This window comes from Athene cunicularia (genome assembly GCF_003259725.1).
Source record: "Athene cunicularia isolate RWA chromosome 2 unlocalized genomic scaffold, athCun1 chr2_part1, whole genome shotgun sequence".
In the NCBI taxonomy this organism is placed as follows: Eukaryota; Metazoa; Chordata; class Aves; order Strigiformes; family Strigidae; genus Athene; species Athene cunicularia.
The window spans coordinates 34,463,206-34,478,568 of record NW_020799095.1 but is presented as its reverse complement, the minus strand read 5'-3'; the positions used below and the strand labels follow the sequence as shown (position 1 = coordinate 34,478,568).

The following is a 15,363-nucleotide window of genomic DNA, read 5'->3' as shown; positions in this document are numbered from 1 at the left end:
AGGTTGTGGACTGAAAGGTCGAAGTTCTTTTGTGAAAAATGTTCTCCCACTGGGAACTGAGCTGTTAATTAAATAAAAGCTATTACTTCCTGCTACAAACCTTACTTCACTGTAAGATGTTTTTTCCAGGTCTCAAATCATTATTTTCTCAATCTTAAGTTCTTTTTGGTTTGTTTTATTTTTTTAAAAATGGCTTTTATTCTACTGATTTTATGCTGAAACATTTAAGGAGAAAATACCCTCTTCATCTACCTACTGTTTTTCTTGCTATATATGCAAGGACTGTGTTTGTCCTCTTAGCTGTAGTATTGCATTAAGTATGGTTGCATATTTGATTACTTAAGTAGAGTTTCTGCTTCCCAGGAAATACTCTCTCTTTCTAAATATGCAACTTAGCATTTTACATTGTTAAAATTTTATATTTTATGTGAATCCCAAGACAGCCTTTTCATCAAACTCTTATTCCGTGCTAATTTCAAAGCACTGTTATTTCAAAGCAATTTTTCCTTTTAAATCAGTCTTCTTAATGGAACATAAAATCAAAATCTAGGAAAAAATTGTTATTCTTTTCCAGGAAGGTGAAAAATAGTTTCCATAGCACTTACTACTGTCAGGCAGGAGGCATACATGATCTCATTACTCTGCTTGGTCTTGTTAATTGACATTGTTCCATTTATTACTGACCTGTAAGAAGGTGAATGATAGAAATGTATTGACACAGGGCTGGAGTATTTTTCAGTTTATTACCAGTCAGGATTTTTCTTACATGTATTATAATAACCTACTTTTCTTGCCATGTATAAGGTCATGTGTCTTTGTAAAGCAGTAAACTACAGTTTTTCAATTTTTGCAGATTTCCAGTCCATTATTAAGAATTTTAACAGATACATTGAAATTGATTATAAAAGTGAAAATGTGGCTTTTTAACATGAGACAAATTCACATGGAATGAAGGGATTATAAATTATTTCTTCTTCATTTTACATAGTACTACTATTGTAAAAAATGTCCTGCTTTTTCCAGATGTCCCAAGACATGCTGCTCTGAACCATTTCTATTACTATCTAAAAAAGGATATAAGAGCAGATTTTTTTGTGTGTGTGTAGATCCAGTTCACACCACAAATATTATTTCTGCTCAGTGCAAATGTCCATGTGCAGAATCACAAATTGTGTTCACCTTGATCACTCAAAATGGGAATTTTAAACTTCACAGCACCCCTTTGCATTTAAAAACATTTTAGGGCCAGTGCTTTTTAATGTTTTTATAAATTATTTGAACACAGGAATTGAATGCACGTTAAGTAAGTTTGCCAATGACACTAAACCACAAGGAGCTGCGGACTCCCTCGAGGATGGAGAAGCCTTACAGAGTGGTCTGGATAGGTTAGAGAGCTGGGCAATCATCAACTGCATGAAATTTAACAAGAGCAGTTGCTGGATTCTTCACCAGGAATGGGGTAATCCTGGTTATATGTACAAACTTGGGGACGAGAGGCTGGAGAGCAGTCCTGTGGAAAGAGATCTGGGGGTTTGGGTTGATGGCAAGTTGAATATGAGTCAACAGTCAACCCCCAAAAGGGCCAACTGTGCCCTGGGGTGCATCAAGCCCAGGATAGCTGGCCGGTTGAAGGAGGTGATTGTCCCACTCTACACTGCACTGGTGCATACTGTGTGCAGTTTGGGGTACCTCGATGCAAGAAGGCATCAGACTATTATAGTGGGTCCAGAGAAGGGCAACCCAGATGGTGAAAGGTCTTTAGGGCAAGACTTACAAGGAGTGGCTGAGGTCACTTAGTTTGTTCAGCTTGGAGAAGAGCAGGCTGAGGGTGACCTCATTCCAGTCCACAACTTCCTCAAGGTGGGTAGCAGAGGGGGAGGTGCTGATCTCCTCTCTCTGGTGACCAGTGATAGGACACAAGGAAATGGAATGAATCTGCATCAGGGGAAGCTCAGATCAGACATTAGGACAAGGTTCTTCACTGAGAGAGTGGCTGGTCACTCGCACAGGCTCCCCAAGGAAGTGGTCATGGCCCCAAGCCCGTCAGAGTTCAAGGAGTGTCTGGATGATGCTTTTAGTCATATAATTTAGTTTTAGGTAGTCCTGTGAGGAGCAGGGAGTTGGACTCAATGATCCTTATGAATCCCTTCCAACTTGAGATATTCTATGAATCTATATTGCACCAGCCTACTTCCTGCCAGCTACATGGTAGAAACAGCTGTAAACACAGGATGAATCAGAGTCATGCATATCTCTTAGATCCCACCCATCCCTCTGATCCATCAGCAATGAAAGCCACTGATTCTTTTGGAACAACTCAATAAAAAGGTGTTTCAGTCTCAGAGAGCTGAGCCATGCCCCTTCTTTATTTGGACTGTATAAGAAATCTTTCCAGGACATATTTTAAAAACCTGACTGTTCTCTGTGTCTCACTGTAAGATAATATTAGCACCATTATCAGATTTCTGGACATACTTCACAGATTGTATCGGTGAAGATGGCTGTACTCAGAAATCAAGCCATCTTACGTCTAGTCAACATGTCAGTAAATATTCCTATTTCCTGTTCTCCAAGCTCCAAAAATAGACAGAAAATATCAAATGCATGCCAGAAGGCTGTGTTACTTTTCATGTGGCTTCATCCTCTGCAGTTGCCTCAGATATATCTAAAAGGACAAAACAGTCTTGATCTATGAGGTACAGGAGCTTCAAACACGTATATGTGAAAAAAAGATCTTTTCTTCAGCATCCTTTAGCTTCCTGTCATTTGTCCAGCTGTCAGCTACTTACTGCTGTAGCACCACAAGCTGATGAGTTTCACCGGTCTCCTGCCCACCAGCTCACAGGTAGATTTCATGGTGAAGCTGAATAAGGTCTTTAACCTAGCTGTGACCTTTCGCAAGATATACTGGATGTAGCCAGCTGTGCATTTAGGGTGATGGTGACTTTACTGGTAATGTACCAATTTGTTGTACCCATTGCGTTTTTCTTTTATCTTTTTCTATCCATCTGCTCAAGGATAAGCTAATCTATTTCAACAAGTTTTAGATATACATCACCACTATCTACTCTTGGATACTGTATATCAAAACATTTCTTAGCAGTTCTACTTTGCTATACCATCCCTTTTCTGGAACCTTTATATCAGTAGCGTGCTTGAACAGGAGAAAGGTAGGGGATAGGCTGCAAATACAGTCAGTTTCCCAGCACATCATGTCATTTTGCCAGAGATGGTTTCTGGTACCAGAGGATGGCAAACCATTTTGAATGCCTTCAGTCATAAGCAAAGTTCAAGTACGATGACTTAGTCAACAGTAACCCTGTCTAATCAAAAAAGGGATTAATGTATCACTCTCAATGATCAGAATACCTGCCGATTAATATATACATATATATATATATATATATATCTATATACACACATGTTTTCATATCTAAATAATTTATAGTGGCTTTTCCACTACAAAGTCCTTACATAGAGGATTTCTCCATAGCACAGAAAATTCTCATCAGTGTTTTGGAATGAGAATGTGCAAAATACAAAAGAGATCTGTGTTTCCTGACCTAGACAGCTTCTTGATTAAAGGGACTTTCAAAGGCCCAAATGTCCCAGTCCATATCATTTGCACCTGTTGGACTCATTGACTCTGAGGAGAAGAGGAAAGAATAACAGAATGCTGGTCAGACAATTTTAGGGTCCACCAATATCATTCCTTCTCAAGTCAGTCAATACATACAAGATCTTACACTCCAGCTGAAGTCATGCACAGGTGACTATCACTGTTGTGGCCAGACAAACCCTTCAGGCATGTCTGAATCCATGCTAATCTTCTTTCTTTCGTATGAGTCATTTGTGATAAGGAAACGTAGACAAGATTAAATTTCTATTAGACGGATATATAACTGGTTGGAAAGCTGTTCTCAAGAACAGTTAATTATGCTTCACTTTCAGACTGGATGCATTAAAGCATGTTCTCCAGGGACTTTACAATATTTAATTCATGATTTAAAAGATAGAATTAGCATTTAAAGCTAGCGATACTACCTGGAAAAATACTACAATATAGTATTATGATCTTAAGATATTATTTTAAGAATTTAGTTCAAAGAATGACATGTAATGACAATAAAGATGAATACTAACTTCTGTGTTTATATAGCAGTAATCTTTTGCATAAACACAAGTGAGGAAGGACTGACTAAGCAACAGTTCTGAGCTGAAGATGATAGGTGGATCACAAGTTGCACATGAGACAACACCCTATTTTTATAAAAGATGCAACTGTTGTACTGGAATATATAGAAAGGAGGATACTTTGTAAAGCATACAAAGTGGTTCTTCTATTCTTCTTGACACTGGAAAAAGCTTGTCTCTGACTTGGGGCACCATGACTGGAGAAGGATTCTGACAGTTCCAGAGAACAGAATGATCAGAAAGCTAGAAAATATAACATGAGAAAATATTGAATAAATAAGGGTTGTTTAATCTGAAGAAGAGGAAACTGAGGAATACATCTGTCTTCAAATATAGAAGAAGTTCAGAAGAAAATAAATCTTTGTCTATGTCAACTGCAAAACAAGTTCAGGTCAAATAGCAACAGAAGTTTTCTAACTGTATTTTTGCTCTTAGATAATGAGGCACTGAGACACATTGCCTGGGGAAGTTCTTAAGTCCTCATCATGTTCAAGAACAGGTAAATCAGATACCTGTGAGAGATAGTTTTAAGTTGACTCTGAGCCAACTGAATAGTCTTGATGACCTTTCATTATCTCCTCAGCCCTATTTTCTGTTAATGTGTATGATTTTTTTCCCACAAGTTAATTAGTAAGGTCTGCTCCTCCCCATTGGCTTAATCCTGATTCCATGGACAGGAAGGCTGCTGTCTCCTCATTCTGTCTTAATTTTATGATTTCCACTTGTGAGTAAGCAAGAGAATCCCTGTTGCTGCTCATGATAGGACAGCTGAAGCAGCTGTGGTATCAAAGAAACATTTGTCTATCAATGAAATGTCCCAGGACTATGCTTTTCTCTCAGTCTGTCCTGGCCATGTGTGCACTAATAGGCCTTAATGGCTGTGACCTGTGTCACTTGGGGCCCCTCTCCACACCTGTGGGCACAGGAGCCTCAGTTCAGCTCAACCCTGGGCTTTTAGTCCATGCCTGAATTGTGCTGTGTTGGTACCAGTCTTCAGATCAGCTACAGCCATGCCTGTACGTTACTACAGACATTGATACAGACCCTAACTCACAGACTGACTCCCCAGTATAACCTCAGACCTGTCTCGTCACCATGGGCCTGCCTATGTTTGATCATGGTTACTCTCACTGGACCTGATCCCAACCTGTGGATTGACATCCCAGCTTGACCTCAGATTTGCCTTGTCACCATGAACTCACCTGATGAACAGGTGTCAGGTCTGCCCACTTGCCTTGATGGCACTGTGGGGCAGGGCCCTGGCTGGTGAGGACCCTGCACTGGCAGCTGTGATACTGCACTCAGCTGATGGCTAGCCTTCACTCAGGGAGCACCCAGCCTTTGCTGCACCCTGACGCAGTCTGCTAATGCAGGACTTTGCAGCCCTCTGCCATGTTAGTATTGGTATGTCCCATCTCCTGCCATAGCTGGTCTTGTCACTAGAACGTCTGTGCTTTTCATTTGGGAGGAAGGTTCTTGTCAACTGCATAAAGAACAGCAAGAGATGAATGAAACTGGCAGAATGGGTTAGGATGTCAGGCTGATGTCAGGTTAGCCTCTCTTACCAGGTTCCCCTCACACTCATCCTGGTCTGTTTGTTGGTACTAAAGGAGTTCATTTCCGTCTAGTTCTGGTGAGGTTCTTTACCTGTCAACTCTTCTGCTCCCTCCCTATATCATATATATGTGTGTGTATGTATGTATATATACACATAAATATTTACATATATCACCAGCTGTGCAAATTCCCTGGGGGATGGTTAAACCATTACTCCTGCACATAATCTTCAGGTGTCCACTGACTGAATCAAGTGATTTGCTTATGCCTCAGACCCAGGTGTCCTTCCTGGGCTAGTCTTTAGGAGTGTTTTTCCTAGTTATGACTTCAACTAGGAAGCCAGCTGAGAGCCAAACTCTTTATGGATCCAAATAGCTTCCTTCAAGAAAATGTGTCCCTGCACACCTGTCATAAGCTTATCCTGAACACAGTTTTGGTCTCTTCATCTTATCTAGAGGACTGACATACTTCCATTCTTTCTTGGAAGAAGAAATTTCTAGAGGCAGGGCATCTTTGGACTTTTGTTGTAAAGAGGCCTTTGACTTTTTACCTCTGCAGGACTAGGTCTTTCAGATCCAGAGTTGTTTGTGTCAGCAGCTGAGAGGTTGAAAGTCAGGAGTGCCAAGCAGGATAACCACCAGTGAAACCTGTTATGAAAACACCAAAAAGGAGCCACCCTCCAAGATTAATACACATTCCACTGGAGCTCAGTCTAAATTAGTGGCTTTCTTGAGTGATATCTCCATTGCTGACATCTGCTGAACCACTGCTGTGAGTTCCCTCCACACCTTCACCAAGTGTTTTGCCATTTCAGAAGCATCCAGGTATAATACAGTGTGTGGTAACATGTTTCTGCAGTGGTTGATGCATGAAGCACGCTAGGTCTCCCTACCAAGCACTGTGATTGTTAGGAGGAACTGCTGGACGAGCATAAATATGGGTAATCTATATTAATAATTTCTGTTTTGAAGATTAAGCAAAATATTTACATATCAGTTAATGAAACTGCTAAAGGTGTGCTGTTTATGAGCACACTCCCTTACACAGTCCTTCTTCATGGTGTTTGAATTTCTCAGAACTCTCAACCTTGGGATTCTGTGATGGAAAAGGAAGTTAGACAATCGCCACTTTATGTATGTAGCAAAGCCAACAAGCCTGATGGAAAGGAAGTGGAATGTAAGCTAGTCTGGTGAATACTGCATGGATATGAAACTGTCTGTCTCAAGGTTTTGCCAGATATACAATGTGCACATGCATGTAAGATGCATGCATAGATGGATAGATAGATAGATACAGGTATTTGTGAAATAACTTTCCTCTTACTATTTCAGGTTTCACTTCAAAAAGTAGATCTTAATGCAAGATTGTAAGAGTCCATCCTTCTTGAACTTGCATATGATCATGACCACTAATAAATGGATTTTTATTTCTTCTAATAAGGACGTTACTTATTATTGCTTCTAAAAGAACAGGAGTCACATTAGATACTGTAATTCCTGGAACAGTGATGAATCATTTCAGCAAAAAGATCAGCCTGTCTGATCGTGCTGTGATAAGGCTTGACATCACTGCTCTTGAGTGGACCACTCCTCTTCAAGTAATAACTACTGATTTCAGCAGCAGTATTTGAAGAGAGAGTGTTTCACAGTATGAGAATGGGTGGTACAACTTGACCTGTAATCCTTGAGGGTTTTGAGGGGTAGGGGAAGGGAGGAGGAGCATTTATTTCAGAGTAAGAATATTATTGCTGTAGTTTCATATCAATATTGAAAATAGTATTTTAGTGAACTGTAGGGTACACCATAGTACATGGCTAGACACACTGGAATGAAGTGAAGCTCATCCTATTTGGATTTTTTCCATCAAATTCTATTTTGCAAAGCTACATCCATTCTTGCACAAAGAATAATCTAGACAGAACTGAATAAAGTCATAGCCCCTGACTGCAGGGCTTGCTCTTATAGCTAGCTCTTTTTCAGGGCACAAAAATGAAACAGGTAATTCCTTGTGTCCTACTGTGTTGTACCTATGCACATGGATCTCTCTTAGCTTCATTTCACTTTTTCAAACATTTGTTTCTTTTAGTTTGTGAATATTGTGTAATTGTATTTCTTCTTGTTTGTTTCTTTCAGAATGTTCTAATTGTGGAGGTAAGTTGGGTGCTTATGTCATATTGTATTTAGATAAAGTCACATAGTCAAGTTGTGATTGTGTGTTCAGTTTCTAAAACCTGTCTGTTTATACTTCTTTAGCTGGGAGGTGGTGAAGAGGGAGAGGGGTAGATTTGCTTAATGACCTCTCAATCTGTTTGCAGTTGCATGATGGGTCAAACTACATTGCTGCTGCTCTAATTGGTAGTCTGCTTTGTGATACACAGGAGTCTTTGTTTCTACGTCATTTGTTCTTTCTGTGGTTTCATCAACTCCTGTTCTGCAAGTTGTTCTGTTCCTTGGAGGACAATGAATCAAGTGCAGTGATGTCCTGCACTGCTCAGTTGCATGACTTTGAAATAGTAGCATAGCCTTGCACACATTTTACAACTTCAGGGTTGTTCACATGTTGGCTGAGAATGTCAGCCACTCTCTTAAGTCCCCATGACTTCTGCTCGTGAGCTTTGCACCCTGCAGTGTCCCCCAAGGAGGAGGACACACCACAGATATGTTGCTGATGTAAATGAATAGTGTTCAGTTGTAGAGCAAAATAATATGTCACCTCACTGGTGCTGCAAATTCTCTCTTAATTAATGCAGGTGATTCTCTATTAAAATGTTGGAAAAGCAACTGGGATGGTTAGAGAGCACATCAGGATCTGACTGGCATTTCAGGCCAGTCTGCTTGTGTGGGAAGTAAACTGGACAGTGTAATGAAGGAAATCTATAAATGTTGGAATGTCTTTTCTTAGCAAAGAAGGGAAAAAAGTTATCAGCTGCAGAGATGGCTGGTTACCTGAATAGCTGCTAGGAGCTTTGTATTTGCTAATGCTAACTGCTGCAACAGAAATGAAAAACATCTTAAGCAAATTTTGTTAATGCTGTTAGATAGCTGGGGAGCAGAGACAAGGTGTTGCTAATGAAAAATCCACACCCACGGAGTTAAGGATCAGCAGCTCTTCTCCATGTTATGGTCATTTTTGTAGCCAGGCATCTACTGATCTCATTCAGATCAGGTTGGGTAGAGCAGCTATGGAGAATAATCATTTGTACTGGACTAATAAAACAACAGATAGAGCAGATTTAGTCCTGACATGGGGAGATGTTGACATGCTGTAGACTAGAGCATAACATGAAAAGTCGGATCCCTGCATCCTTACAGTCCCTGGTAAAGTCATCTCCAGTCCCATGTTACATCCCAAGTCCCAGAAACATAGCTATTTTGAAGGGGAGGTGGACAGTCCTTTAACTGATTATTTTATGAGTACAAGGTACTTGTTTCAAAGAATGTGAGCTCAGTTATAACATTTTTTGGATGTGGCTCAGAATACACTGGGAAAAATACATAATTTCCACAAAATAAGAACGTGGAACTGCTCAGTCATTGTCCATATTTCCTCTTTTCAGCTTCCCAGTGTTTTTTACTTACTCTGTTTTTCATGTTTTGTAAGGATATTGTTGGAACTGGAAGGACTATGAAGGTTCTGCTTAATAATATAGAAAAATACAAGCCAAAAATGATTAAAGTGGCAAGGTGAGTAAAACAATCACAAGACTTAGTCATTAATTAGTCTAGCCCAACATATTTTCCAGTGGGGTTTCCCATTCCAAGATCCTGCTTTAATTTGCAGCTGCAATAGCACATGGGGAACTCTGCAGAGGAGCTGCCTGAGTCACTAAGAGGAGGGTAGAGGAAAGGAGAGGAAACGCTTTTGTATTGTTCTGCAGAGGCAATGACCCTGCAGCCATTTCAAGACTGGCAGTGATGGGCTTGGAAGGGGAACACACCCATCTCTTCCCTGCCATCAAGACGTTGTTGGGAGGAGAAGCAGAGTGAGAACAGTGATTCACATGGCTTGGAAGTTTTTTTGATAAAGGAAGTAGTTTTTATGCATGCTATTCAGGTAAATATCTAGATTTACACGAGTTTTATTTTGTTTTTAATTACAGTTTGTTGGTGAAAAGAACATCTCGGCCTGATGGGTACAGACCAGATTGTAAGTGGTGGTGTGAAAATCTGTACATGACAGTACAAGAAGTTACCACTATTCTACCCCTTGCCTTTGATATTATTCTGTGGACTGATAGAAGCATTGTAAAATACCAGTGTAAAATACCAGTTGTCAATAGGACTATGGAAGAATTTGTACAATTATGATTAGGAAAGCCTTGCCTCCTTACAGTCTGATGTTCTCTGTAGAGTACTAAATTTATAGGGAAGCTATGAAAGGGTTTAATTTTATGTTTGAAATGTGAATGTTTTGTCTTCTGTCTCTGACAAATTATATAGAAGAAGTAGTCTATTTCTTGCTTTTCCTTCCTCATTGCATCTGTTTGGAGGGGCTGCAGGATTCCATCTGAACATGAAAGGTGTTTTATTGTGACCTAGTTATTCACAAGTTTTACATTTTTATAACAATATTTTCTATTATTTTTTGCAAAGTATTATTAAGGGGTGAACAATAATATTATCATTAAATCCCACCCCCCAAAAAGCAAAAGATAAATTGGGCTTTTTAAACTTCCTCCTGCTGCTCCGTTTATCACACTAGCACCACTTCTCTCTGAACTATTGGTACTTGTACTATGCTGATGAACCTGCAAATGAAGCTATAACAAGCTATTGTTATTTTAGATTTATTAGAATAAATTATATAATAACAGGTATGTGGTTAAATACTAAAGAAAACAGATCCCTCTAGACGAGATTGACCAGTGTTTGCTACTGAAGAAGGCTCTGGTCAGCTGAGCTGGGGAGGAGGGTAGAAGGAGAGTAGGCAGGTGAGTACCAGGAGACAGCATGAAGGGTCTTGATTTGGGATGTGGGAGAGAGGGAAACTATGAAACTAAGTTACTCAATGTTGGGCATGGCCCTGCGATTTTAGCCCAACAGTCTGAACTGTAAGCCAAACATTTTGTTGTACAACTTTTTATACAGTGGTATTTTTAACATTTAGAATTTAATCCAGTAAATTAAAGTATATATTTGACTGGATTCACTAATATTAAACATATTAAAAATACAATAAAGTTACTTCATGAAGGGTACCTTAATATTTTTATGTAATAACTTGCAAAAAGAAACAGGTTTTATCCTTGTTTATTTGTACTGTGATGACTTTTATAAAACATCAGAGATCTCTCTTGTAAATCACTGACAGTGATGTGTCATTTCCTCACTCAAATTTATGATTCCAAAGTATCTCTTACCCACGGTTTTTAACAGTTGAATACAGTCGTTACTTGAATACCTGTAATTTTTTTTTATGCTGACCTATTTTTGTGTCCATAAGGTTGTGTTTTTCTCTAGTTACTTAGTGAACATTTTGGAAAGATTCTAACTTGTTTATATAGTCTGATACTGCACAGACCTTCACATTCAAAAAGATACATGCCTATGCTTAGCTTCAGGTGTGTGAGTTGTAATGATTCAGCTACACTTCATGCATTTACTTTGTTAAGCATGTGCATGAATCTTCATAAGCCTGGGGCTTTAATTTAAGAAGCATTTGACATGTTTTGGTAGCATAATATGCAAAATAGTTTTTGCTATTCTCAGAAGAAAATATATAAAGCTCTGAAAGTTACTTTTGAATTGAAACTGTACATTTTTTTCATCTTTAGTGTGATACTGGACAGTTGTCATCACACATATATACCAGTGGAGATTCCTAACGTAGGCAGAATTTTTCAGCTCTGATTTTGGCTTCCTTCCACAGTGTGTCTGTTGTGCCAGTGATAATTGTACACAACTCTCCTACTCTCTACTGACTATTCACATGCCTGTCACAAATAGTCTGTGAGTGGGAGCTGGGTATACGGCTACTGCTGACTGATGTCTTGGAGTCAAAAGTAACATAACCTCAACTGACTACATATATCGATAGTTTGCTTGTCAGAGAACAAACATATGAATTTAAGGGCTGTATAATTGCCACTGATCTTGTATTGATGGTGTTTGTTATTTGTCTTAATACAGATTACGGATTTGAAATTCCAGATTTATTTGTGGTAGGTTATGCCTTAGACTACAACGAGCACTTCAGAGATCTAAACGTAAGTTTCTTATAGTTTAAAAAAATCACTGTTTTACATTTCCAGGGTGTTTTAAATACTCCATAATTTTCCTCCTCCCTGAGGCCTTAATGTCATGGTTGGGATCCTTTCAGTTAGTGTAGAACTCCCTGCAAAACCACAAATAATCCAAAGGAGTCACTGCTCAGTGCAGTGAACTGTTCCTTCCCATCTCTTCGCCCTAAGAGCAGAAGTTATACCTCTGCTATACTTCTGTCTTCTGTGAACCTAGGACTTCAGAGGTCCACCATTTCGAGTACATGCAGAGACAGCAGTACAGTTCAGACAGGTTTGGACTTTTACTGCTATGTTGTCTGCCCCTTTTCTCAGTGAGATAGCGATGAAAAAAAGGTGCAAGCCTTGCCTTTGCTTCCTGTGCTACTGCCAGGGGTAGACCTCAACACTGGGAAATGCGAGTGAAAAAACTTGCTGTAGCTATAAAGTGAAACCAGAATTAAATTTCAGGTCACTGGAAAGGAAGGGGTAATCACAGGATCACTAGATTGGTCAAGCAAAAGTATTTCTGAACAATTCATTGTAATCAACGATGCTGTTGCAATCAGTGTTATATATTTTTTCAGCACATATGTGTTATCAATGATCATGGCAAAGCAAAATACAGAGTCTGAAGCGGTAACATCCTCACCCGAAGATTTGTAAGCTCAGTGAAGCAGAAATTTGACTACACTCCCTCAAGCATCTGTCAGAAGAGCAGTTCAGCTGACCTGGGTTTCTTTCAACTCAGTATAATAAGGGTTTACTCTAGAGATACTGATTAATATTTACAGAAGTGAGAGCTCTTATCTAAAATGTGAAGTAGAGGGCTTTTAAAGTTATTACCTTTTTTAAGTATTAAAATTACTGCATAAGATGCCTTTTGACTAATAATTTGTCTGCCTCAAGTCTCATTGTGAATGCATCTGTTCTTCGCTCAGTCCGTCATTCTACCCATTGCAATTCACGTACTTCACTGTGTTGCATAAGATCATTCAAAAGAGCCTTTCTGCACATGAAGATTTTTTACAGAATTTTATAGAATTTTACAGAAATTTGCTGTTTTACAGAATTTTATTGACTTCAACATCCCCTTAGTCTTGGTCAGATATGCTGCTGCCGAATTGAAAGCATTATTTTCCTTTAATTCCACAATTCAGAAGTTTCAGCTGAAGCTGTATGTTGTATGATAGTACATTTCTAGCAGTTCATTACTGCCTCTTCTGAACAGAAGTTTTAAACCTCAGAATGCACTGAACTAGACTGCTGGTACAAAATAAACCTTTGCAAGACACTGGTGATCTGAAATTGGAAGATATCTTGGGTTTGGTATGTCATGTAGCCATAGATCTAACCCGTTTAATGTGCTGAATTTTAATGAAGAGAAAACAATGCCAGGCAGGTTTCAATTTCTGCATGGTATCCTTTTACTTTTATAGGACACAAACATGTAAAAAACCTAACATAGTATTCTCCTGTGCATATATGCTTAATTAAACCTCATTAAGAACAAAAGTTCAATGCTAGTCAGACAATTATTCAGTTATTTGATTTTTGTAGCATGTCTAAGTAAGTTGAGACTTTTTGTAACCATTTGCCATCTTTAAGAATACAGATCTAGCAATGCTGGAGAAGGCATGTAAAAAAAGAAAAAAAAATTGTAGGAAAACATAGAAAACAAGTTAACTATGGATACTGTAGACTCAAGATTCCTTCCTTCCCTTATACATTGTGTTTGAGGAATTCTGTTAACTTACATGCTGTATTGTGAAAAATTTAATTCTGTACTGTATGTAACTGTTCTCAACAACGTCCCAAGGGAATCCAATGCAAAGTAAGTAGCTGTGTATCAGTATCTTTACTCTGAACTGTAAGAGCTAGATTGTTATTAACTTCAGGTTCCTTTAAACTAATAAAGAAACAGTAAGAATACTTGTTACATTGCACAGTTGTTTATTTTCCTGCTTCAGCATATTTCATGAATCCTGTAAAAGCTTTTCAAAAATACGCATTTAATTGGTAATCTAAACATACCTTATGTATATATCCTGCAGCTCACAAGCTATTGTTATTTCGATAAAATCCATTATGTTAATGGCATAAAGAAGTAAGATCAAAGAATTACTGTGGTTGCTAGAAAAATGCTTTAGCCCTCTCTTCTTTACTCTTTTAACCTGTATTTTTAAAGAGTTCTGTTGAAAAGCTTTCCCTTATAGAATAACTTTCTTCTGTAACAGAGAAGAAAGCACACCTGTACAACCCCTGGAAGAAGCTAGTGAAAAGAGTTTAATCTCTTTTTCTTTTATGAGCGTCTTAAATTTTTTCTTAATGCTTCTGATTTCTGTGGATCTACTAGTATCGGCACATTGCATGGGCAGGCATGCTTAAGCTTAGGCTTCGTTCAGGAGATCCATTAGGTTATTTACTTTTTGTCTCTATTCTTAAAAAGGCACAATCAAATTTGCCTTGATACTATGATCAGCCTTCAGCAACAACAAAAATGTAACAAGTGAATTAGTGTGAAATTAGTGTGAAAATATGAAGTAATATAAATGTAAATTAATTCAGGCTGTGTTAGAGTTGTTTCACTGGAAGACTGAGATTATCAAAATCTACATATTTAATAGAAAAGACCAGAGTTACAGAAAAAAATAAGTAGAACTGGAAAGTTTCTTCAAATTAATTTTATTTCCTCCTGCCAGATTTTTAACACTCTGATAAAGCACCATACAAATTTCACTAGTGAATTTACACATGCAGTTATGCTGTGAATAAGAGGTGTTGTTCTCCTCTAATGTCATATTTGAATTTTGTACCTTTATATATCTGAGCATGTCCAGATGTCTCAGTTGCCATTGCACATTACTCTTTGCTTAAAGCAATACCATCTGAAAAATTAGTTTTCAGTTACTTCAATAATCTGATTCCAATATATCACAAGTGTAACTGATGAAACAGGTAATTATGCATATATGTCTGATTATTATTCGGTCTAGTTTCTTCAGCATGCTTAGATAGTTAAAAAAAAAATCAAACTTTTTTTCTGTAGCTGTCTCCTGATTCAACAATAGTGTTGATTCCTTGTGTCACAATGTACTTCATCTAAAAGGCCACTAAACATTTTTCCAGTTGCATTTGTACTCTACGACCCACAAAGCAATGTATTTTTTGTTTAATATCAGTTCAGCAACATCTGTTGCTGAAGAATAGAGGATATTCTTTAGTCAGTTATTTTTCTGGACATTGTGTTTATGTATTTGGAGGGCATCCATTTTTATCTCACTTTTTCTTCTCATGCACTCTTAACACCAGCATCCTTTCCCTACCCGTTGAATACAAACTAACATACGCAGTAATGTGTTTTGAAGTTACATAAATGTTTAGCAGCCATCAAG

At 38.3% G+C, this 15,363-nt stretch overlaps 1 protein-coding gene across 1 annotated transcript in view; it reads left to right on the top strand.

Moving 5' to 3' along the window:
* Positions 1 to 12,994, top strand: part of PRTFDC1 (phosphoribosyl transferase domain containing 1) — a 44,521-nt gene extending 31,527 nt beyond the window's left edge. The window contains exons 4-8 of the mRNA XM_026843305.1: positions 7,884 to 7,901; positions 9,352 to 9,434; positions 9,851 to 9,897; positions 11,880 to 11,956; positions 12,556 to 12,994. Of these exons, the coding sequence (XP_026699106.1) occupies positions 7,884 to 7,901; positions 9,352 to 9,434; positions 9,851 to 9,897; positions 11,880 to 11,956; positions 12,556 to 12,603 (273 nt within the window). The 3' untranslated portion in view covers positions 12,604 to 12,994. The remainder of the gene's footprint in view (positions 1 to 7,883; positions 7,902 to 9,351; positions 9,435 to 9,850; positions 9,898 to 11,879; positions 11,957 to 12,555) is intronic.
* Positions 12,995 to 15,363: the final 2,369 nt, after the last annotated feature.